Raw genomic sequence first — 24,655 nt, 5'->3', positions numbered from 1 at the left:
GCGTGCGATCGTATCCTAGGAAATTTTTATGAAAGACACACACAAACACACACACGTGCAGTTAACAGTTAACTCAAAGAAAGTGAAGTGAAAAACCTTTGCAATCGCAGCACTTTTTCTACCATTTTCGCTGTGCGTTTTGCAGTCAGACAGCTGGCACTTCATAAACATGTCATATTTAATAGAGTTCAGCTACGGGAGAGATGCTACTGGGAATATCAACCACCAGGACTTGTGTCTTCCTCTTCTTATTATTACTTTTTTTTTTTTTGATTGACTCTCGTTCTTTTTTTCCAACTTGGGAGAAAGTCAGAAAACAGAAGAACTGAAATGCATAAAAAAAAAATAGGTAAAATAGGTAGAAATTGTATATTTATTTCGGGCTCATTGTAAAATGATCTGTGTCATAAATTTGACATTTAATCGTCTGTAGAATTCTCTTTGCCTATTGAGCAAGGTCTGGTCATTGCCTTAGCCCGAAATCCCTCATAGATTACATTCCCCAACAAAAATTCATTTGCGATTAGATTATATGCAGCGACTTTTACCGAATCGAAATTTCTGTTGAAAAAGCTATAAAACTATGAATAAAGAAATTATTGAGTTTGCTGAAAAAGTTTTCGTTTCGTTTGTTGTTCACTTTTACTTACGTAAATTAAAAATGATTTTTATTTTTATCGCGCTGTCGTTACATTTGCGTGCCATTATTTTGAAGTGCTGCAACAATTTACTAATTGAAAGGTAAATGAGAGGGAGAGAGATGGGCTGACTGAGAGAGAGAGAGAGAGAGGGTGAGGAAGTAGAGCAGTAAAAGTTACGGGCTTTTACATAGGCTTGATAAGAAAACGCCGCCCGCTAACACAAATTTGACTTTAAGTGCTGATAGGCAAAAGTCTTGACAGCTTATAAGTCAGTTTCTGTTGTATACCCTGCTGACATTGTAAAAGTGTGGATGGGTGTTTGTGGGAGGAGAAGTGAGTTAGGCGATATGTTAGACAAGTATGAAATTAATCCTAGATAAAAAACAATAATAAATTTGCCATATAATTGTTTATTCTTCTTCGGCTTTTTTAATATCAAATGCTACAAACTTTTATAATAAATTACATGAAAGGAAACTTTCTTTCTCTTTTTTTCCAATATACTCTCTGTTTTTCCCTCGTGAATGCGTATGGGAATTTCTAACAAAATATTTTAAACATACTAGTATATAATATATAAATCTGTATCTCCTATATGTCTATCTCTCATATATACTATCTATACATTTATATAAAATATCTATCTAGTATCCATAGACTATTCAGCCAAAAATCTCTCACTCTCGTCCATATATCTCTACAGGGTATTTGCTAGTCTCTCGCATGCCACATTTCCGCCTTTGTAGGCGAGTGTTTCGCAATTCATATTTTATTTTCTGTATCGCTCGAGTTTAATGATAAATGAGCTGCGATCCCCACACACGAAAAGAATTGGAAAACAGCGTTGACTGATAAAGGAACCAGAAAACACAAAGCGAAATATTTAATGCGCATTTATTTATGTTTTTTTCGTCGTGTTTTGAGTAGTTTTTGGTTGTCTTCTATGTTAACGATTCCAGTTGCCAAAAATGGAGTGCGCTTAATGACCTTCAAGTTCTATGCATAAATTTTGGCTTTATATACAAATATATACATATGTATGTGTGTATATACATATATATGTGCGTCTTTTACCTGAGCTCGTAAATCTTGCGCTGCACCAATGACAGCGCATCTTAAGATTTAACCCCTTCTCTCGGCAGCCTCACTTGAGAGAGGGCGTGGTCTGTGTTAGGGTTCAAGCGTGAGGATCTTTAACCACTTAACGCGACCTTCAACTCGACGAATGTGTGTGAGTGCCTGTGTGTGTGCGTGTGTGTGCACAGTAAATTAGAAGCAATTGGCGTCTCTGCGTCGACTGTTGCCTTCGCTTGCTCAGCAATTTTATGAAAATGCCAAACACATGTTATTCACCCCCGCAGCTTGCTAAAAAAAACTATATTCCATTCAGACTATTTGTTTGTATTCTCATTATTTTATTTTTGCTAATGATGCGTATATTTCTATGTGGAATAATGTACTGCATATATATAAATATATACAAACATTTATATATGTTTCGTACATCATGTGAATTATTTGGCGATGAAGTCATAGCACTCACTCACATATATGTATGTATATACTATTATAATATTCAAATATGAAATTCCTGCACGTGACGTGTGACGTATCTGCCGGAGGTAGCACGCTGTGAGCACATTGCGTGACCATGCCTTAAAAGAAGTGTCGCCAGCCCCGTTCGTGCGACAGAACTTTTACCAATAAGCAGACAACAGTTGGCCGAGCTACGCCTAGCGCAAAGTCTCTTTATTGTAATTATAGCTAAATGTTTTTGACAAGTCGAGGCCTAATAGAGTTGTTTGTCATGTAGCGTCTAAAGAGCTGGCAAAAAAAAAAAATAAATAAATAAATGAATGGGTTTACCTGTTTAATAGAATACTATATAAGAAAAAAGAGAGGAGAAAGTTTAAGCAGCAGAAAACTGACTAAATGTTATAACTTGACTGATCAGATATTATTAATGAGTTAATATATTATATATTTTTGTTTATTTTTTTATTAGAGCCTTCAACCTAGCAAAATCTATTATATTAGGCCCATACTACGCAGCCAATTGAATTCCCTCACTTTGCTCTGTTAACTTAACATTCGCAGTCGGCTCTGTTAAGAAGGCGAGCAGTTGCTATTTGATTTACCTTTTCGCCTTTCTTTTCGACTCTCTTTCAGCTACAGTTTTGCTGTGGCCCGCTTTAATCTTGTTTGTGCGATCGCCCTTTGCTCCTTTCTTCCTTGTTCTGCTAGGCTTTGGCTAATTTCCTTTGCCATTGTCTCGCCTACTGCTGCTCCTGCTGCTGCTGCTGCTGGGCGTGCATGCAATGAAATCCTCTTTCAACAACCAATTTTTGCTTGCTTTTGCCACCAGTTTCGTTGATCTTTTTCACTGATCTCTGAAAGGTGTGTGTGTGTGTGCGTATCTGTCTCTCCCTCTCTCAATCTCAATCTCAATCTCTATCTCTGTCTTAATACAAAGAAAGTAAATCAGATTTTGGAGCAGCTGTGCATCTTACGAAAATCCCAACAGCAGTCGTCGCTTCCTGACCTGATTTATTGCCATGCTTGGACTAGGTCCACTCGGTCCACACTGTCCACACAGCCAGCCTACCTAAATATTATCGTAGGCTCATGCAAATACCGCATATGATTTATGCTCCTATGAGTCCATACCGGAATGCGTAGACCAAAGTAAATTTGCCATAGCTTATGGTTTAGCGTATTATTAAAAGGCCATTATTTGCTCGAAAAGAAAGAAAAATTCCCGAAAACCTATCATAACATGCATGAACTATTTCCATAGATCATTGAAATTCATGGCATGGCAAAATTTTTGTAATTTTGTAGGTCACTAATTTTTTAATTAATGCAAATGCATTTGGAATTCGCTAATGAGCTACGGACCAGTCAGTCAAGGCTGCCGAATGAATTGGTTGAGGAAGGTGAAATAGACTATTTTAATGTTCTATTTAGAAAAAAATATATATATAGATATCATTTGCTATCCTAGTTAACTTATCTCAATTACAGCTGCCCAGCTGTCCAGTTGACGTCGTACTTTAATGCTCAAAGAGTTTATATCCCTCATATTATTTTCGTATTCGTTTTCTAACTATCTTTATCTTGTCTAGCTTACAGCATACAACGCGTTATTTACACAGTCTGAGCACACAGCTCAAATTTCCTTGACTTGACTGCAGTCATAACCGAGTTACTTAAGATCGTTTTATAGCTTACGTCAACTCAAGCTGCATTTGTTGAGGTGTGTGTGTTGATAGTTGAGCTACCGTAAAACCACTAAATGGTCAAATAAAATTTATGGCATTCCTCAAGAAAAATGAAAACTGAATTCGAAAGAGATCCTTGGTGGGCGCCTCTGATATATTTTATTGTGATGGCACGCTTCAAGAGTTGATAAAGACGCGCAGTTCTTACAGCTGTCCGTAATAAAAGACAGAGAGAAAGACTCTTTTAGTACTTTTCGAGGTCAGGGCGGGGTCAATGATAACAGTTGCATAACAATTTCAAATATTTTTATACAAGAATTTTCTTATCATACTGAACTGTGAGCTAATTAAAATGCTTAACCCACATCAGCAGGCAAATCCCTGAAATGGGCTGTGTATTGTAAATAGTAAACAAACAAACAAACTCTCAACCCTTTCTCTAGGGACTCGAAACGCAAAATGAAAATCTCTCGAGTCGAGAAAAACGAAGAAAACGAATGAGAAATGAAAATGTGTGTCTTTGGGTCGGGTTTGTCGTGGCTCGTTTGCATACGTAATTAGCTTGGGCATTTTGACAACGATGGCGACATTTGACATGAGTTTGAGTTACGATCAGTTAGGATCAGTGTGCTGGCCGAGCAAGACTGGGAAATGGAAAATGTGTACTGTGTAATGTGAAATGAGAAATGGGAACTTGCGAGGGGAGTTTGCCTCGCTTGCCGCTTATCTTTACACCTCGGTTTGAACTTTACGCCTAAGCCGATCGGCGATCTATCTTCGAGACATTTGACATCATTAGTCAAACTTAAAGACGCATTTGTAATGTTCACATTGTTTTATCTCTTTTACTTCCTCTTCTTCATCTTCTTCTTCTTCTGTTAGTTTCGGCTTTAGGCGCCTTTCGACTCTGATCGCAGCCATTAATTAGGTTTCGCTTAGAACCAGTTACCGCCATATTTGATTTGATATCATTTCATTTTATTTCATTTCATTTCATTTCATTTTATGGCCATGCAAATTGCAAAACCGCGCTAATTTTTTTTCCTTTCCCTGGTCTGTATGAGGCATATCAGTTTCACAAAGCACTTTGTTGTTGTATGTCTCTCAGCTATTTTCTTCATTTTTTTGGGTTTCTTTGTACAACAAAAGGCATATTTATTTCGTTTTAATTTGTAATTTTGCGCTATGGTCAAGGCGAGGAGCGGCTCAAACCAGTTGAACTTGTTAGCGTGTACACACTGTGTCACAGATTTTTGTCCTTTCGTTCGTTTAACAAGCAAGCAAACAAGTTTCTGTCGTCCATCCATCTAACCAGCCATCCATCTATATCCATGTCTTCTCAGAGCACCCTTCAGTGTTTACTCAGCCAGCTCTTAACAACTCATAATAGAGCAATTTTCACGTGTCCTTGCTGGCCAGTAAATCAACTGGTCAAGGCAGCTCACAAGGATCAGCACTTCCATTGTCACTCCTTCGAAAATGCGTACAACACTTTTCAGCCCCTAAACAGCGAGGTTTGTGAAATTGATCGTGGCACTCGTGGATGCTAATGCTGTGGGCTTTACCAAGATTTACGAGTATTTGGCAGTTTTATGGTTGCATTTAATTTGCTTGGCTTAAACGGTCAGAAGTGTTGTGATCGAGCTAAGAGAAGAGCTTTCACACAGACACGACTCATGTATGCGAAAAGCTTTTGCAGTAGTGGGCAGTGCAGCTTGATTTACGCAAAAGCTCGCAAATACCTGGACAGCCTGTGAAAAGCTCAACTCAACTCTCACTGCAGCTAATTAAAGCTCAAGCGCATCAAGTGTGCTGAAAGCTGCTGTTCGATTGCCTGGCAACAGTTGCCGCTGACCTTGAAAGCTTTTTCTTATAAAAACCTGAGCCAGCCGGCTACCAGATCTTAAATTTTGATTGTGAGACATAGCCGAGAGCTAATTTAAATCAAAAAAGTGTTCAAGCAACTGACAATAAGAGCAGTTCCCCCCCCAGTTCAGCACCCCTCAGAGAGGCGCACCAAGCGAACAATTGCCGAAAATGTCTGAAAAGTAGCTGCAAGGTATACACAGTTTCTTCCTCTTCTTGCCTTGAAAGCTGTCAATCAAAACATAGGTACACACATGATATATATGTATAGTTATATATAGAGGTCTATAGTCCTGGCATTTGCATAAGAAGAATCACTAATGAGAAACGAAAGGAAAAAAAAAACGCTTTTGGCCGCCTTTTGCATGTAGGTCAAAAAGATGTCACGAGCTGCAAACGAGTTTCACGCTAATTACGTCGTGTCGAACTAGTTTACCGTCAAACAGCAAACATTTTCTTACTAATGATTATTTGGTTTTTGATTTTTGTCTCAACAGATTCCTTTGTGAACAGCCAGGAATGGACGATATCGCGTTCGGTGCCCGATTTGCGGCTGGGCATTGTCGGCTCTCTGAATTCGGGCAAATCGGCGCTGGTGCATCGTTATCTGACCGGCTCCTATATGCAGGAGGAGTCGCCGGAGGGCGGTCGCTTCAAGAAGGAGGTCTTCATCGATGGCCAAAGCTATTTGCTGCTCATACGTGATGAGGGCGGCGCACCTGAAATGCAGGTAGGTGGAAGAACATCAGGAACATCATCATCTAACATACTTTATGCATGAAAATGTTCCTAGATGATATATGGCAGTTCTCTTTGGTGGGAGAGGGGCCTGGGGGGTCTTCTGTCTGAGTATTCGGGGGTGGTTTCCACCTTCAAGTGGGGGAGGGAAGAAAAGTTTTTGCTACTAACAAATTTAGCCCTTATCATCTTGTAAATATTTGAATTGAGGTCAGATGGGGGCAAAACTTTTCTAGTTTTGTCGAGTAGCTCAGCTCGTTTGCCAGTGCTTAGCAGGTTGTTTGCTACACTGCAACAAAACAGAACAGTCATAAATTTAATGTGATTTATACCTCACATATAGGGTATATAGAGGGCTGACAAGTTTTCCAACTGGTCAAGTCAAATCCACTGCAGTCGTAGTTTCTGTCGTAGTTTTTGCCAATTATCAAGTTCTTTTCTCGCCTCTTGCAAAATTTTCCGACTTCTTTGTCAGCTTTCACATTCAATGGCAAAAACTTGAGCTGTCTGCCCGCCGTGCCCCGTCGTCCCGTCGTCTCGCCCGACTCAAAACTCTTCTCTAGTGGCTCTTCAGAAGGCCTTTTTATTTTATTTTTTTGCTCTGCCTGTGACTCACTCAATCGAACTTCGACCTTTGGCAAGCAACAATCGTAGCCTGTTGGTCGCTGGGCGGGAAGATGGGGGAACGGTGGCTATTATCTTGGCCTGGGGCCAACTGCTGTTGCAACATTTTGGCTCTCAGTGAGCCTTTAAATACCCTAGGCAGGAAACGTATGGTGAAAGTGTCATAGAACTACATATATACACATACTGTAGATCAGTTTTATGATCTATGAAAATCTCAGTTATTATAATATACTTTTAAATTCAACAATTTTTCATAAAGAAACTGAAGTTTTAATACGCAAAATCTAAATTGATAATATAAGGAAAATACCAGAATAAAAATGCAAATAAATTGCTAAGATTTCTAGCTTAAAGAAAATAAATAAATAAATAGTGAATAATGTATAAAAAACGTGTTTGAAAGCAAAGGCAACAAAAATCCAAAACCCAAGATTGACTTAATTATTCCCAGAGAAATAAAAAGTTACTTAAGCAGGAAATAAGCCACATACAGAGTAGAAATGTATCTCTGTCTAAACTAAACTAAAACTAAACAACTATACTAAAAAAAAAAACAAAAACAAAAAACTAAAAATTCGTTAAGAACTAAAACCTTTAGATTGTTCTCAAAAAAAATTAGATCCCACAAAATGCAGTCCGAACACAGGACATCTCTTAGTCGGCCCATCAGAGACTACAAATTTCTTGCCTTATTGCGACACTTTTTGTTTGGCTGTTTGGGCCTTAGCCAAGGGCTCCCATGCTTTTTGCACGTTAGAAGTTTACGTGATGCGGCAACTGTCCAATATCATCGCATTGGGGCTGTCGCAAAGGTTAAAGTTGATAAACTGTGCCACGATTGCAGTCGCTGGCAAGCCTTCGAGCAAATAGCGTAGGCCCGCCCCTATATCGTGCCATATTCACATTTCTATGCAACATTTCGTATTCCCGCAGCACAATTCAATTTTTTGTTTGACTCATTGATTCGCAGCTTGAGAAGCTTTTGTTCTTTCCTTGCCATTCGCATTCGGGATATTCGCATATTTGCAAAAAATATTTTCTGTATCGACGCATGTTTGTTTGACAAGCGAAATGCCCCCCGCTTACAGCGAGAAGAGGAAGAGGATGCAGAGAGAGAAGAAAAACCCTCTATGAAACCCTCCAGCTTAAAGGGTGAAAGTGTGGATTATAATTTTTAAGCTGCTTTCGCTTTTGAGCAGACTTTTTTTTTTTTTATTTGCGGTGGGTATTTATTATGAGATTGTAGGGGTTGATCATCGTATGGAGAAAAAAATGTGCCTGCCACGCGACGTGACCCTAAAAATCGCATAATACCTCGTCTATATCCAAGGGCTTAGCAATTGACTATTTGTAGGGCTTAGCGAATTTTATTTAAATTCCAATTTCTATTTTCACTTTTTTTTTTTTGTATCTCCACTGTAATTATGTGTTGTTAATATACGCAAGTCAAGCGTATGATTGACCCATATTTTCAATAAAAAATATATATTCAGCTTGACGGCTGTGTGAGAGGTTTAAGCTGCATTTTAGATCAATATTTTCTATAATTACATTTATTTTAGATCTTGATAAAGTTTTAACGTAGAAACAGTTTGACAGTAATTAAACAGTTTGAGTTGCAGGGCATATTTATTGCTGGGCAATGCATGCTAAACTGTTTATTAAGGTTGGTCTTGCTAGATTTCTCGCTGTCTCTCTCTATCTAATACAGCTTGACAGCCATTCAATAGTTTGAGCAGCGTTGCATACAGTAGATTCTTAAATACTATGCATCTCAAACTGTTTGTTTTGGTTAGCTTATCAGACTCTCTTTTTATATATCAAGCTTTCACTCTCACTCTCTCTTTCTCACTATCTATATCTCTTTCTCTCTCTGAAGCTTTGACAGTCCTTCAGCAGTTTGAGCAGCACTTTATAAAGCAATCTCTTCGCTCTTTCTCTCTCTCTCTCTCTGCTCATACGATTCAAATTGCATAATCATTTCCTAGCAGCGCTTGTCAAACTGTCTGTTATGGCTGCTTAATCGAGCTGTCTTTCAAACTTTCTCTCTCTCTCTCTCTCTCTCTCTCTCTCTCTCACCTTGTCCGTCTATCTCCAACACCCTCTCTTTTTTCTCAGTTGGTCGCACAAAAACGTTTCTCTCCCGCAATTTAACTAATTTAATGTCCATTTCTTGACTAACTTCTGTCATTCGCATCTTTATGCAACATAATAAACCATATTTCTACGGGAAAAAAACCCTCTATGTGAGAGCAACCCCCTAGCAGCCAGCCACCCTCCCAGACAAGCACAAGTGTTAAATGATGTGATTGCTGCAGACAAACAATACCCTACAAATGTGAGATAAAAGAAATTTACACTTTTTTTTTCTTTTTGTATATTTGACTGCCATAAAACGTAGCTTGTTTTAGCTTTTCGCACATTTACAGGGTATTGTGCAAATGGATATGAAATTCGTCAATGCCGTCGCGTCGCCACTCAGTCGCGCTCTTTTTCCTTTATTTTGTTTTTATTCTCGTTTCGCAATGGAGCAGGATATCATTACCATATACGCGACGACAATATTGCATGCGACGGCTGTCGATTCGACATGTTATGCTTTCAGTCCTTCTAGTTTGTTTTTGGCAGGCAAAACAGACGAGTTCAAGGTAATAGAAGCGAAATAGAGAGAGCGAGAGAAATGATGAGAAAAGTTTCTAGATTTTAACGAATATTTAGTAATAGAGAAAGGGAAGTGATGAGAAAAGTTTCTTGAGCTTGAGCGCTCAAAATGATATTGCTTGGATATAAATCATGCTTCAGTCAATAAATTTTAGTATTCACTCTAGACTGAAAATTTAATTAATTATTCTAATCAAGGAGTTGTTGAAAAGTACAGATGGAGTTCTCTCTTTCTAGCAAGAATAATTGATTACCTAAATTTATATTGCTTGCCTATTCGCCACATGCTTCAATCCATGATATATTGATATTCCAAGCAGCTATAAAAATATTTAAAATATTGCCTAATATAAATTCATATACTAGCAACAATTCACTAATAGAGCTTCGAGCTTTAAATAGTTTCACTTGTATAAAAAAGTCAATATAGCAAATGCCTTTACTCTAAAGGCATATTTGCTTGTGTCGCATATAAAAGTGTTCTTAGAATTTGTCAGGATTAGCAGATACTCTGAATAGCTCTTAACCCAGATAAAAGTTGTGCGCATTGTTGTGTGTCTATTTGCTTGTGCAGCACTGTGAGCAAGCACGAGCCCCCAACGAAAGCCCAACCCCAGCGCAGTTGAAATTGTTTTGTTGTCAAGCGAATGTCTCCGGGAGTGTATGTGTGTGAGAGTGAGTGTGTGTGTCTAAGTGTGTGTGTGTGTGAGTTGTCTGTGTCTGTGTGCGTTTCCCGTGTAGCCGCTGCATTTTTTTTCTACTCTTCTTTCTTTGCTTTCCTGTTTCCTCCTGCATACGCTTTTCACAACAAATCATAAAAAACGCAAGCACTCAACCACCCACTGAACCACCCGGCGAGGAGGACAATGCGCCAGGACGAGGCCGCAGGACAACGAGCGCGTCGACCAAGACGCCAGTTGTTTGTCGACTGGCATTGCGGGCGGGCGGCTTTTCCAGCTCGTTCGAGACAGTTCCATGTGAACGGAATCCGGGCACAGACACAGGCAAACAGCAGAGAGATGTTTCACTTTATATAGGAGCACATAAATAATTTATAGTAAATTTTAAATACATTTCCGTGCGTGAGTGCAAATGCATAACAAATAAGTGAGTGTGAACAATCGATAGTTTATGCTTTCGCAGGACACACGAATCCTGCGCACTGAACACAAAGCGCCTGTTTACAAGCCAATGTAAGAGTTCATTATCCTGCGACTGCCATTGCATATGTGTGCGTGTGTGTGTGTGTGTGTGTGAGTGTGTGTGTGAGGCATACAAAAATCATTGAAAGTTTAGCACACGGCAAAGGACTGCTGCCAAAAGGATTCAAGTGCTTCATTAGCGACTTTCTCAAGTGTGCGTGTGTGCTTGCTCCCTCATCACTCAGCCCCTCGCTGTACCCCTCTGCCTCTGCCCCTGATCCGCGCTGTTGTCCTTTGTTAGGCGCGCTTCCGCCTTTTGTGCTCTGTCCCGCCGCCAGACGCCGTCAATGTTTTTCATTTTGATTTTTATTTTTTTCTGTTTACTTCGCGCACAAAGTCAAGGACTCACGTCCAAAACTTTGGCGAATTGTGATTTCTTCATATTTTTACACACGCTTTTGTTTTCGTCCTTCAATTCCATTGCTTTAATGTTTCTCTCTTCTCTTGCTCTCTGTTTCTTTCCGGAATCTTGCAGTTCGCCGGCTGGGTGGATGCGGTAATCTTTGTGTTTAGCCTGGAGAACGAGGGCAGCTTCAACACGGTCTACAATTATTATACGAAAATGGCGCACTTTCGCAACGGACAGGACATACCCATGATATTGGTCGGCACACAAGGTAAGCTATTGTTATATAACTAAGCTATAATTAGTGATAAATGTGGTCGAGATATTTACTAGTCGTAATGCATAATGAAAATCCTATTAACATAATTGATCAATCATGGGTCAGCTACATGAGAGTAGACTGTGGCATATCGAAAAAGTAGGCTATCGATAAGTCAAATTATAGCAGATCATAAAAAATCGAAAGCTAAACTATCAAAGACGATAGAAACTCTACATTAATGTAGAAACGAATAAGGGAATCAGAACTACTGAAAATTACCTATAAACCACTGTGAAGTAGACCAGAAATGATGTTGGAAATGATTGATTTATCATAGAGAATTGATTATCGTATATCGAACGCTAAACTTTCTAAAATAAATTGCACTTTTTTTTTTTTGGTAAATTCAAGTTAATATCTATAGATCCAAGAGTCTTTTCATTTGATTATATCAATATATCGATACATGTTACAATCGATCAGTTTGTGCTCTATATAAATAATAATGTGAATTATGTGTATACATTTTCATTATAGATGTAACTGACGTAAATGCAAAGTCAGCTTTACAATATCGATCGATTTATCGAACTGTTATGCTGTCTGAATCAAACTATTGACCAATGCAGCGCTGTCTTAAGTATTAACGCAGTTAAATTATGTAACGAAAAGTTTCTCGACTTACATTCTCAATTTAAATGCAGCTGTTTTGAAGTATCGATAAATATCGAAATATTGTAATTTATTTCTAAAGTGTTTTATTGAATAGATTTAATTTGTTTTTTAGCTGAACTACTTTTTGACATTCGCTAATCAAAATGTTCTCTTTCCAGATGCCATCAGCGAGCGCAATCCACGTGTTATCGATGACACGCGCGCTAGAAAATTGGCGAGCGATTTGAAGCGTTGCTCCTACTACGAGACCTGCGCCACCTACGGCCTGAATGTGGAGCGCGTCTTTCAGGATGGTGAGTAGCGAACGGCTGTTAATTATTTGATTAAATATGATAATGATTGAATTGATGTTTTCCGCTTTCGCGCAGCCTGCCAGAAGATACTGTCGCAGCGCATGCCGCTGCCGGCGGCCATGCAGCCGCCGCGCCCCACTACGCCGCAGGGCACACGGCTAGGGCTGGCCGCGTTCCAGGCGCCCACCAACGGGCAGCGGGCGCAGCAGCAGCAACTGCCGCTGCGCATGAGCGCTGACTTTGCGCAGGCGGAGCAGAAGCTCTGGTCGCTGCAGGCGAGCGGCTCCACCACTGAGAACAACAACATAACCAAGTACAATTCAGGCGCAGCGCAACAGCAACAACAACAGCAGCAACAGCAACAACAACAACAACAGCAGCAACAACATCTGCAGCATCAACAACTGTCGCTGCCTAGCGACTGTGCCCAGGTGCAGCTGCGTGATCCACGGGATTTGGCACCGCCGCCGGGCAAGGACTTGCCCACGCCCACATCGACGCCCACGACAAGCCGGAAAAGTCGACGGCGCTCGAATCTGTTCATACCCTCGTCCTCCAAGAAGAACGACAAGGAGCCAAAGAGCAGCGAACTGGGCAGCGGCCGCTCGATACCCATCAAGCAGGGCTATCTGTACAAACGTTCCAGCAAGTCCTTGAACAAGGAGTGGAAGAAGAAGTATGTCACGCTCTGCGACGATGGGCGACTGACCTACCATCCCTCGCTGCACGACTACATGGACGACGTGCACGGCAAGGAGATACCGCTGCAGTATGTGACGGTCAAGGTGCCCGGCCAGAAGCCGCGCGGCTCCAAGTCCATCATCACGAACAGCGCGCTGACCAGCTCCCTGCTGGCAAACGGGCAGCGGGCGCAGGGCACGCTCAGCGAGGGCATCGGCTGCCTGACGCTGGCCAAGGACAATCAGCGCAAGCTGAGCGAGAAGCTGTCGCTGCTGGGCGCAGGAGCAGCGGGTGGGGTGAGCGGCTCCAGCGGCGTGGAGCCTCTGAAATCGAATAGTTCACAGCAGACGAGCGGCGACGAGGGCATTGCCATGTCCAATTCGAACTCACAGACTTTCATAGCGGGCGAAGCGCCGGCCAGCAAACTGGAGGCCCAGACGCCAAATGTGAAGAAGCGCCATCGGCGCATGAAGAGCAGCAGCGTCAAGGCGAACGAGGCGGACGACAATGATGGCTACGAGTTCTACATTGTCTCGCTCGACTCCAAGCAATGGCACTTCGAGGCAGCCAACTCGGAGGAGCGCGACGAGTGGGTGGCGGCCGTCGAGCAGGAGATCTTCAAGAGCCTGCAGAGCATCGAGAGCAGCAAAACGAAACCGGCGACCAGCACGGAGTTAGCGGCCATGGTGGCGATCCGGCAACGTGTGCCGGGCAATGGCCACTGCGTGGACTGTGGAGCGCCAAGTAAGTGGGGGAGAAATTTAGAAATTTAGATTTAGACGATAGATTGAGAAAGAGAGGTAGAGGCAGAGGTAGAGGTAGAGGTAGAGGTAGAGGTAGAGGTAGAGGTAGAGGTAGAGGTAGAGGTAGAGGTAGAGGTAGAGGTAGAGGTAGAGGTAGAGGTAGAGGTAGAGGTAGAGGTAGAGGTAGAGGTAGAGGTAGAGGTGGAGGTGGAGGTAATCTATTGAAAACCAACTTTTTCTATGAGCTAATTTAGAGAGATATATCGAGCTGTAAGACTGCTTACTTAACATATCTGAAAAGATATATGATATTTCAATGGAAGAGAAATATTGAAAAAAAAAAACTAAGTAATATGTGTATATTTATTAATAGAAAAGGAATCCGAGTTCAGAGGGAATAAATAGGTTATCTTAAGAGCTTTTATAGAATATATAAGAGAACAATCGATAATTATTTCGATATAAACAATGATGACGATAGACAAGATTCTAAAGATATATAAAGATTTCATTCATGCAATAGCTTTGCCATTAAATGACTTTAAAATATATATTAACTATAAACTTTTTACTCACCCCACACAGATCCCGAATGGGCTAGTCTCAATCTGGGCGTGCTTATGTGCATTGAATGCTCGGGCATCCATCGCAATCTCGGCTCGCACATCTCCAAGGTGCGCTCCCTGGGCCTCGACGACTGGCCGTAAGTAGAATACACTTTAAAAAATCACACACATTTAATCATTAACTTACGCCACGCCCTTTTTGTATCCCATTAGAGCGCCGCATTTGAGCGTTATGCTGGCCATCGGCAACAGCTTGGCCAACTCGGTGTGGGAGGCGAATACGCGACAGCGTGTGAAGCCCACCTCACAGGCCGGTCACGAGGAGAAGGAGCGCTGGATACGCAGCAAATACGAGGGGAAGGAGTTCTTGACGCCGCTCGGCAGCGGCAACCATGTGAATGCCGCCTCGCCGGGCCAACAGCTGATCGAAGCGGTCATTCGAGCGGACATCAAGTCGATTGTCTGGATCCTGGCCAATTGCCAGTCGGAGGTGACCAATGCCAATGTGAGCGCACGCGATGTTCGCACGCCTCTGCTGCTGGCCTGTGCCATTGGCAACCTGGCCATCGCCCAGCTGCTCATCTGGGTAAGTTAGCTGAGGAATCGCCTCGCTCTCGCTATCGAAGACTCATGCGTACTTTTGTCTACCCACAGAACGGTGCGAATATCAAGCACACGGATCATGAGGGTCGCACCTGCCTGGCGTATGCACGCGCTGCCCAATCCCTGGCCACGGCCAAGTCGATGAAGGCCGCCGCCGCCCTGGCCGCAGGCACACCGGCACCCGCCCCCGCACCGGCGCCAACCGCCAATGGTGGCATACCCGCACCACAATACAATGTGGAGGATACGACGGCGCTGGTGGAGCTGCTGGTGGGCCTGGGCTGTCCCGAATCGGCGCCACTCACGGCTAGCGGCACCTTGCCCCGACGACGTGACACCCTGGGCACGCCCTACGAGAAGTCCGTATCGGGCGTTATCTAAAAAAAAAAAAAGAACAACAAAAACAAAAATACGTAAAACAAAAAATTAAGAATAGTTGAATTTCAAACGCTAAACAAAATCCAAGTTGTTTTTGTGTTAATTGTAAAATGCATAAATATATGTTTGATCTGTTTAGCGATTAGTTTTAAAAGTGTGCGTAAATTTCTCTCTGTGTATAGCAAATATAATCGGGCATTAGGTTTTACTATTTTAAACTAAACTAAAATTGAAATGTGCAAATGAATTAATTATTTTTCCTTCGGCCAGAGTTGAATTTAAATTCATGTAAAAGGTAAAATCGTTTTAATTTACGATTAGTTGTAGTTTTGTTTCGATTATTAACTACGCTTAATTATAGGCACAAAAATTCTGTACAGTCTTGTTGTAAATCTCAAGTTTTTTAATTGATTAATTAATTTATTATTTTGCGTATTACTATAACTATTATAATTATTCATTATTATATATTATTATTATTATCATTATTATTGTTTTTAAACTGTGTGCAGGTTTTTTTTTACAAATGTCGTTTGCAAAACAACAATTTAAGTAATTAATATAATTTGCTTTTTAATTAAAAGAATATAATAGGATGAGTATGTGAAAGAGCAAGAGTATTCTCAATATAATATGCATAAAAATAGCTGATTAATGAGAAATAAAAAATAAAAAAAAATATATATATATATATGTATACATACGTATGAACATAGTGAATCTAAGACTAAAGCCAAAAACAACTTATAACACTATATATCTATACATAAATAAAATTCAATATATATATATACAAAGTTGACATTGCTTGATAATCGGTTGACACGCTTGTAACTTGTAGTTTACGCAACCCAAAGGAAAACTTTAAAACTTTGATAACAAAATTCCACTTAAAAATGTATTGTATTAGAAATCGGAACGAAAATGACAAATTATATATGATATATAATATATCAACTAAATGATGTAGCGAGCAAACTTGAAAGTATTTCAAACTAATTATATAGTTATTAAATTCTATAATATATATATATATATACATATATGTATACACCCCCTCTTTATTGTGTACGCTATTTGTACCACATGCTAAAAACAAACAAAAAAAAAAAAAAAAAAGCAAACAACATAAAACACATAAAGTCGTGACAAAACTCAATATAATTGGATGCAAAATGCAACAGGCACAAAAATAAAAAATAACCGAAAAACCACAACAACAAAAACATTAAATAAAAATATAAAAAATCATTGAAAAATTTAAATTTCTTTTCTTTGTATAACATAAGTATGATATTTATTGTTGCTGGGTGGAATCGTGAATATGCTAGAATCGAAACTGAGTTTTTATGTTAAGTAAAGCAGCTCTCTATAAATTGAACCCACGTAGGGCAATCAGGATATGCTCTTGCTGGGAATTTCAGATTAAAATATACGCAGCTATAAAATACCCTTGCTATAACAGATCATACGGGTGCAATTTCTAAACTTTAGCAGTTAATTTTTGAGAACTCTACCATCTACAGTATTATTCTATATTATATTTGGAAAGCAAACTCCAACAGTATACCATATCATCTCAAACCAATTCCAAAATAGAGCTGTAATAAATTAGATCAATTAGAGTCAATTAAAAATAAAATATTTTAGCAACTAAAACTACCTTTTGTCGAAAAAATGGAAGTTTTTAGTATTTTATTTAAGCAAGAAAAAAATTTTCAATTTTCAACAGTTACAAATATAATTTGTTTAAGAGCCCTCATTAGAATATTCTAAATTATTCAAATTACAGCAATAACACTTTTCATACTCTTAAAAACATTAAACAAATGTTGTTTACTTGTCGGAATCTTTATTTCATTTAAAACAGAGATATACATAGTTTTCATTATTTCGTGACATATTTTAAAGTATATTCGAAATTGATTTGAAATACGTGTAAGTAAATAGATTTTAATACTTGCTCATATTTTATTTACTATGTAGTTTGCACACGTTTGTCCGACAATTGAATTTATGTTTGTTATAAATTTTAAAGATTATTCGTTATATATGCTTGCTATATAAATAGTACTTGGGATGGGCTTGGGGGTCAACCGAATACTCCATTGTGAGAGAGGAGGGAACGGTGATCTTGAAGAGGAATTCAAACAAACTAACAAAGGTTCCGGTGCGCATGAGTGAAGGCCACCCTAGATTGACCATAGCTTCAAAATACTAAATACGCATTGCCACGCATAAATATATTTATATATACATTGTTATGTATATACAGTTGCTTTTTGCGTTTGGCGAGGGGTTTCAGTAGGAGGAGGAGGGCGTTACTAGGGGGAATTCACAATTAGAAACGCGATCTATCATACGTTAAATCAAGGGAGTTACATACGATGCTTTGCATTTGAAACGAAGCTCCGTGCAAAGATCCTAAGTCCCCATTTTCTTGGGCCTAAACTCGGGAGGGGTCCTTAAATTTTTTTTCTGTTGCTTAATCATCTTGAATGGGTTAAACTTGAATCATGAACAATTTCAATATAATTTTTTTTTTTTTTTAATTTAATTTTTTTTTTTTTTTTCCATTTTTGTAAGATTGTTGGCCGTTTGGGTTAGCTGAGGGTCGTCGCCGTTTGAGTTGAAAGTGAACGATTTATGATTTCTTGATCTCATTTTTTTAGATTTTTTTTTTTTTTTTTCATTCAACATTTTTTCTGGTTTTCTGTCTAATACAACAAGCAAACTCCACGAAAATGCTGCCGCTGCTGAGCTACGGGATCCCATTGTGCAATGGTTGTTGCAGCTGTTGTTGTTGCTGCTGCAGCTCTAGATGCTGCTGCTGCTGATGCTGCTGCTGCTGCTGCTACTTCTGCTGGTTTGAATTACTTTTAAAGAAACAACATGATGAACAACAACTGCAAACAACAAACAACAATCAACGAAGAAGCTAACCACCAGCCGCTGCCGTTGCCGCTGCTGCTGGATATTTTTTTTATGATTTTTTTGTTTGATTGACTTTTCGTTTTGTTATCATATTATTTTTTTCTGCTGGTCTGGTTTGTTTGCCGTTTTTTTGTTGCCCCCACTTGGGCCGCGTCTGAGAGAGAAACATTTCGTAAACTTGGAACTCCATGTCGTTTTGTTGTGGTTGTACAGTGAACACACGCTATGCACATCCTTGCATTTTAATTAATTTGCATCTGCTGTTTTTTGCCATGCATTTGCCACCTAGCGTCCGCTCCGGCTCACTCATTTTTTGTTAGCCTTGAACTTGGCATAGAAGCTTTGGATTTGTGCATAACGCACGGGAATCGAATCAAGAATGCCCGTATAGCTAAAGTTCTGCTGTTGGCGATTCTTCTCGTGCAAATTGTCCCCGGATAGATAGGTGACCACGTTCTTCTGCAGCTCACTCACATGCGGATCGGCATGATTGGTCACCAGGTGATTGCAAAACTGGGCGATCTGTAGGAAAACCGATGCATCGCGATCTATATGTGGATATTGCGAGCAATTAGTACTGGAATTTGAGCTTCAGATTAACAAATGACTAACCCATCTTGCGTGATATCTTGAGCAGTGAAAGCGGCTGGCTTTCATTGTCGCGCTGTGCGCGCAGATGGCGATTGCCGTGCTTGAACTCCTGCTCCAGCCAGCGTATGACATGACGCACATTCTCGCTGCGCTTCTTCAGTTCATCCAGTTCGTTTAAAACTGGAAATGAAAGTACAAAGCATTAGCTGATTTGTTGTGAATTTAAAATTTAAATAAATTTAAGCGACTCACCCGCATTGGGTATCAGCACAATACACTTCTTGGTCCTTACCAAGGACTTGACAATGCCATTGTACTCGGTCAGAGCTTTGGCATCGACCACAACAAACGGTGACATGACCACATGGCTGGTGCTATCGCGCAGCTCCTCCTCCAGGGTTTCCACCTCGTTCTGCAGCCAGAGTTTGCCCATAATTTCACACTTTTTGGTCATCGCCTCGGAGCGTTCCTCGTCGGCGCCGCTGCTCGACTGCAAATTCAGCTTCTCAATGACGCTGTTTGTCGTGGTCGACGCTGAGGCGGAGGTGCCACCGGCCACAGAGGTGCCCGTGGCGCTGGCCAACAAGGCGGCGGCCTTCTCTGCATTGCGATTGCGCAGATAGCCCTTGCGCGGCAGCTTGCGGCATTCCTCCACCGTATCCTTCTCCTCGTTGCTCGTGTAGCTCTTGCGCACGATGCCATTCTTGCGATCCGAATAGCGACGAGTGCGTCCCTCGTTCCGCTTGCGTGTTGTCTTCGGTGCCGTGCGTCGTTCACGGCGACGCGAGCCACCGCCCTTTTTCTCCTCGCGCTTCTTCTTCTGGTTCTCGGTGAAGCGACGCGTCTTCACGCAGAAGCGATAATTGAACTTCTTCTGCTTGCAAATGAAGAAACCAAAATCAACCATCTTGAAGATGCGCAATATCGACTCCTCTTGGGGCGTGACACGCTCCCGAATGATCGTCTCCCAGTCAAGTGTTATCTGTGTGCTCTGGAATATGTCAAAGTTCTTGAAGGCAAAGTCCTCGCTCAGCGGCACATTTGCCCGCACATCGAACAGATCGACGAGCGCCTCGCGCACATTGCTCGTAGTCAAGAGGTCCCGCTCGAAGTAGACTTTCCGAGTGAATATATCAATGTTGCAGTAGTTCAGCAGTTTCATTATCTTGTGCACAAATTCCGGATTCGAGTGATAGCAGCCAATCAGAATCTCTGGATTAATGCGCAGCCAGTCGAAGAGCATCTTCAAAGCACGAATTGTTGGTTCATTGTGCAGACAATCGATTATGATATTTGGATTGATCTTCGTATACTTGTTGCGATAGACCAGTTTCTTCGGCGGCTCGGTAATGGTCAGAGGAGGTGCACACGTTTCGCCTCCGACATTAACTGCCGGCTCATCGGCCGCAGCTGTTTGATTGTCCTCAGCACACTTGAAATTCAATTGCAGCACTTCGAAGCTGCGCAGCAACTCCTCGGAGTCCACTTCTTGGGAAACGGGACGACGTTCCATTTCATCGGGATAGATAAGACGCTCCTCCTCGATGACAACATCCTCGTTGTCCGAGTAGACATTCGCACCGCCAGATTGACGAGGAGTACGCTCCTTTTTAACATAGTCCGCTGCGGGCATTTAGAGAATATTAATAGGGAAATTCAATGGAAGGTGCAGAGGACTGTCGACGGATGGACGGGTTTCTATTTAGAGCTTCAGGTTAGTTATTCCTCTATCAGCCTGATCATTTTTGTCATCTTTCTGTGTGGCAGATAATTCCTCTGCTTCGTCTTCCTATCGGCTTTTAAATTTTTCGGCTTCTGGTTTGTTCACAAATTTGTCCACCTGGCTGCAAATATTTGCACCTTTATGTCGATCAGGTCACTTATTATTCCCCTGGCCTAGTTTTTCCATCTGGTTCAGAGAGCATTAATATGGAAAAGGAATCAAGTCTTCATCCTTCAGTTCGATGGGCGATGGCTAAACATTTCATTCCAAAGTTATCTTGATGTATAGCTGTCTATTCCCCTATTCGTCGCCTACCTTCCTCTCGGGTTTTCCATTTTTTTTTCTCTTTTTGCCTGCCCACTAATCCCTACATCTGCCTGTGTGTCGTTTCATCTTCATCTACCTAGTCTATAAGCCTTACATTGCTCTCTCCGCTACGAACCGGCCTCATACAGTTAACTTTCTTTTATTACTCACCCGCTGGCGCTTCATCATGCTCGGCGGCATCAATGTCACTGAAATCGGTATCGAAATTAGAGCTCAGATCTGTGTAGTCCTCCTCGTCGCTGTAGAAATCGGTGTCCATGTCGCTCTCGCTGTCGTAGCACGAACTATCGTCCGACTGGGCAATTTTACGACGACGTCGACGCAGTCGCATGCCACGACGCTTGCTCTTGCAGGAGAGCGGGGTCTTTAGATCACTCTCCTTGGCCTCGTCGCTGGACCGTGTGGAGATGGGTTCAGTGCCGCCCAGTTTGTCAGTGTCGGGTGCCTCTTGTGTCTTGGCGCAGCCCTCATCTGCCGAATGTTGGCTATCCCGTGAATCGGAGCTGAAGTCCTTGGCGGAGTGTGGTCGTGCCAGCAGCTTCTTATCCTTGCGCTCACACTCACCCACGGCGGCCAGCCAGTTCTTGTATTCATTACGCGATTTACGCACTGTCGTATCAAAGTCCTGGAATCGTTTCTCGTATTCCGCCTGAAAACTCTCATTATCTGCGGCGCGTGCCAGAATCGTTTGCTCAATGTTCACAATGCAGGCGTCTATTAGATCGGAGCAGGCGGCCACGAGGAAGGCGTGGAGCGAATAGACCTTAGGTGAATTGATCATCTTCAGCTTGGACAGGCAGAAGAACAGTATGGAGATGATCTTAAAGATGCTCTGCTCGGGCACCGGCAGCAGCTGGGCGCAGAGAATCTTGCGCAGGTCGATCAGCACGCAATGGCAAAGGGAATTGAAGTCCGGCACCTCCTTGTCGAAGAAGAATATGTCGACAATCAGATAGAAGCGAGCATAGAAATCCTCGATATTAAATTCCAATTTAGCCGGATTCATTTTCTCCAGATACTCCGTGTGCTTGGCGAAAAGCTTATTCAGGTTGTTCTCGCTCAGCTCGAAGGGTATGATGCACACCAACGAGTACAAATAGTGATAGGTCGAGTCCAGATCATAATTCTGTCCATAATACAGAGTGCCCAGTTGATTTTGAGCCATGCCAATGGCTGGGTTCAGCTTAAATGCCTCCAGATAATACTTGGCCACCTGCTCCTTGCTGATGCTCAAACTGAGCTGGCTATCGATGCGAAAGTCCAGAAAATAGCGATGCAAATCGCCCAGGCTCAAGAGGGACGAGTGTATGGTATCCAAGGCAAAGGAGACTGCCTCCAAACTCTTATCGACCGCAGCCTGCGAGGGTTCCAGCTCTTTGCTGACTGCCGTATCGCTGATACAATCGCTGATATAGCCTTCGCTTATAATGGAGAAGTCAATCAAGTATTTCAAGTCCAAGTCATAGATCTCCTCCATTTTGGCCGACAGCCGCTTGTAATTGAAAATGCCGGCGCAAAGGAAGCGCTCCAGTTTCTGCATACACTCCTTATCGGCGCCTTGCTTATGCATATGCTTCTTCACAAAAGCTATAAACTCATAATAGCCGCGACGCCACATCACCTCGCGCACCTTTTTTCCCACCGATTGATAGTCCTGGAATGCAATGAGATTGAATTAAATAAAAAGCTCGAATAGAGATTCGATTTATAAAGGTATGGTGGATAGATGCCTATATCAATATACATATCTAATATCTACATACATATCTAAGTCTAAAATGACTATAGATAGAGATATATGCATATATCTTATATACCATGAATACCTTATGCCACATATTCTTTAATAAGTCTTATATATTTTACCTTAAATATTATTTGTTTGCACAGCTGCACAAGATTTGCGCGTTTTTCTTCGATATCGTGATGGAACAGTTGTCCAATATTTTGAATATTACGCTTGGCATCGTCCAGTTGCTTGGACACAGTATATAAAGCGCTAACAAAATACAAAATAAAATGGAAATAATTAAAATGTTCCTGCTGCTTTAGGTATGCCAAATATTTTACCGATATAAATCCTTAACCTCCTGACTGAGGGCCGAATTACCGTTATTCGATAGCAAGCCATTGTTATTGTTGCCCACGCAGAGCGTTGCATCCAAATTGCGGCAGCGACTTCTACAGCCAACGCCGCCGCCAGCGTCGACGGCGCATTCGCTGGATGCATTTGAGCCGCCGGAACTAATTGTTGACTCCATGGTCAAAGTGTAAGACACTGGAAATAGAGAAATAAATAAAAATACACATGAGCACGCACGTACATGCACACACCCAACACACGCACGCACACACACATATACGCAGGTGTATCAATAAACGACAATAACAAAGCAACAAGCGCTGAGAATTTTTCAGCTGTTTCTTGCTGCTACGTCTTTCGCCACAACTTGGGGTTTTTTTTTTTCTTTTTGCTGATGACGAATTTGTTTGCACAGAAATTTGCAGCTTCATGAATTTTTTATGATCTTGTTTTTTATTGGTAAAATTGCTGACACACAAACACACAAGTATATATACGCACTCGCGCATATGTGTGAATGTATTTCGTATTGAATAATCAATTAAACTGCGACTGGCTGGCTGTTGTTGCTGCTGCTGCTCTGGCATTTTCTATGCAAAAAAAATTCACTTTTACCACAATTCATGAAATTTTCTCTGACACTTTCACGCATTATGCGTTGTTGTTACAATTACAGCACATCCAGCTGTTGATTGCTTGCTGATAACTGTGGCAAAATGCTTTATATTAATTACCTTTATCAGTTTTTATATTGTTTTAAAACTGTGCACAGTTCACGTTTTGCGTTGCTTTTTCTTCTTTGTTGAACAACAAAGTGGCGCATGCACGTTCAAGCACGCCAGAAAACTCGTGCGTTTCGCTCTAGCTCACGAACTGGTTCACTGCTGGGCTGGTTTGTGGTGGTGATGGTGTAAATGTTTGTTGTGTAGCTCGACTACTAAGTGTTTCGACGTACAATTTTTGTGTGAGCTATGCAAACAAAATATATCAAGGCTGACTGGTTCGACTTTAATTTTTTTCTTGCTTTTTTATTTCACATACCTCTTCTAAAGACGCTTCTCTTATGCCTAAGCTTCTTCAAGCTATTCGCACGTGTAATTGTACCATATGTTCGACAATTAACACAGTGCTGAAAAGTACGCGTGAAAATGTTATCGATGGCTGCGCGCACGGCTGTAATCGATTATCGTGAGCAACAGCTGTTGACGGCGCGTGCTTTTCAAAATGTGTGAGTTCAATTTTTTTTGATATTCAACAAATGTGAAGTAAAAAATCTGTGTATCTACGTTTTTTCTGTAAAATATTTCGCTTTTTATGCACAGAAGTGTGCGACCTTTTACCGTCTACCGTCTATACGATCACAATTTATCACCTTTCATTGTATTTTTTCCTTTTGCCTGCCAATTAAAAGAGAAATGTGTCAGGCATCTTAATGAGCATGCAAACAGCTTAGGTACGGCTCTTCAAGCATTAAGTCTAATAAATATTGAATCG

General features: G+C 41.2%; 2 protein-coding genes across 7 annotated transcripts in view; one reads left to right on the top strand and one right to left on the bottom strand.

The window, feature by feature from the left end:
* LOC6576475 (centaurin-gamma-1A) overlaps window positions 1-16,470 on the top strand; it is a 78,076-nt gene extending 61,606 nt beyond the window's left edge. For 2 of the 4 annotated variants that reach the window (XM_015165190.3, XM_002002428.4), the window contains exons 2-8: window positions 6,226-6,458; window positions 11,432-11,573; window positions 12,398-12,532; window positions 12,608-13,957; window positions 14,542-14,659; window positions 14,736-15,108; window positions 15,177-16,470. In XM_015165190.3, coding sequence (XP_015020676.2) covers window positions 6,226-6,458; window positions 11,432-11,573; window positions 12,398-12,532; window positions 12,608-13,957; window positions 14,542-14,659; window positions 14,736-15,108; window positions 15,177-15,506 — 2,681 coding nt within the window. In that variant the 3' untranslated portion in view covers window positions 15,507-16,470. Of the gene's footprint in view, window positions 1-6,225; window positions 6,459-10,669; window positions 10,948-11,431; window positions 11,574-12,397; window positions 12,533-12,607; window positions 13,958-14,541; window positions 14,660-14,735; window positions 15,109-15,176 lie in introns of those variants that run through there. The other 2 variants (XM_044008935.1, XM_044008934.1) reach the window with 2 other exon arrangements.
* Window positions 16,471-17,333: 863 nt separating this feature from the next.
* On the bottom strand, window positions 17,334-24,277 carry LOC6576474 (protein SMG5). Of its 3 annotated transcripts, XM_015165189.3 has the most exons (8): window positions 24,203-24,277; window positions 23,896-24,130; window positions 23,149-23,356; window positions 22,945-23,077; window positions 21,229-22,732; window positions 19,281-20,651; window positions 19,050-19,208; window positions 17,334-18,985 (listed from the first exon to the last, which is right to left on the bottom strand). In XM_015165189.3, the coding sequence occupies exons 3-8, from the start codon at window positions 23,337-23,339 to the stop codon at window positions 18,744-18,746; spliced, it is 3,600 nt and encodes a 1,199-aa protein (XP_015020675.1). In that variant the 5' UTR covers window positions 23,340-23,356; window positions 23,896-24,130; window positions 24,203-24,277; the 3' UTR covers window positions 17,334-18,743. The 3 variants fall into 3 exon arrangements, 2 of the variants coding, with proteins under 2 accessions (XP_015020675.1, XP_043864868.1); XR_006357240.1 differs by lacking the exons at window positions 23,896-24,130; window positions 24,203-24,277 and having other exon boundaries at window positions 17,334-17,827; window positions 17,890-18,985; XM_044008933.1 differs by lacking the exon at window positions 24,203-24,277 and having other exon boundaries at window positions 23,896-24,131.
* Window positions 24,278-24,655: the final 378 nt, after the last annotated feature.

Source organism: Drosophila mojavensis, unplaced genomic scaffold (genome assembly GCF_018153725.1).
Source record: "Drosophila mojavensis isolate 15081-1352.22 unplaced genomic scaffold, ASM1815372v1 contig_36, whole genome shotgun sequence".
NCBI lineage: Eukaryota > Metazoa > Arthropoda > Insecta > Diptera > Drosophilidae > Drosophila > Drosophila mojavensis.
Note: the sequence above shows the minus strand (reverse complement) of the source record. Positions and strands in the feature narration are given on the sequence as shown.

Coding starts and splice junctions, on each gene's coding strand:
- LOC6576474 (XM_015165189.3), bottom strand. CDS start 23,339: ATGGAGTCAACAATTAGTTCCGGCGGCTCAAATGCATCCAGCGAATGC. Junction 23,078..23,148: donor GAGGTTAAGGATTTATATCG/GTAAAATATTTG, acceptor GTATTTTGTTAG/CGCTTTATATACTGTGTCCA. Junction 18,986..19,049: donor CAAGATATCACGCAAGATGG/GTTAGTCATTTG, acceptor ATCCACATATAG/ATCGCGATGCATCGGTTTTC.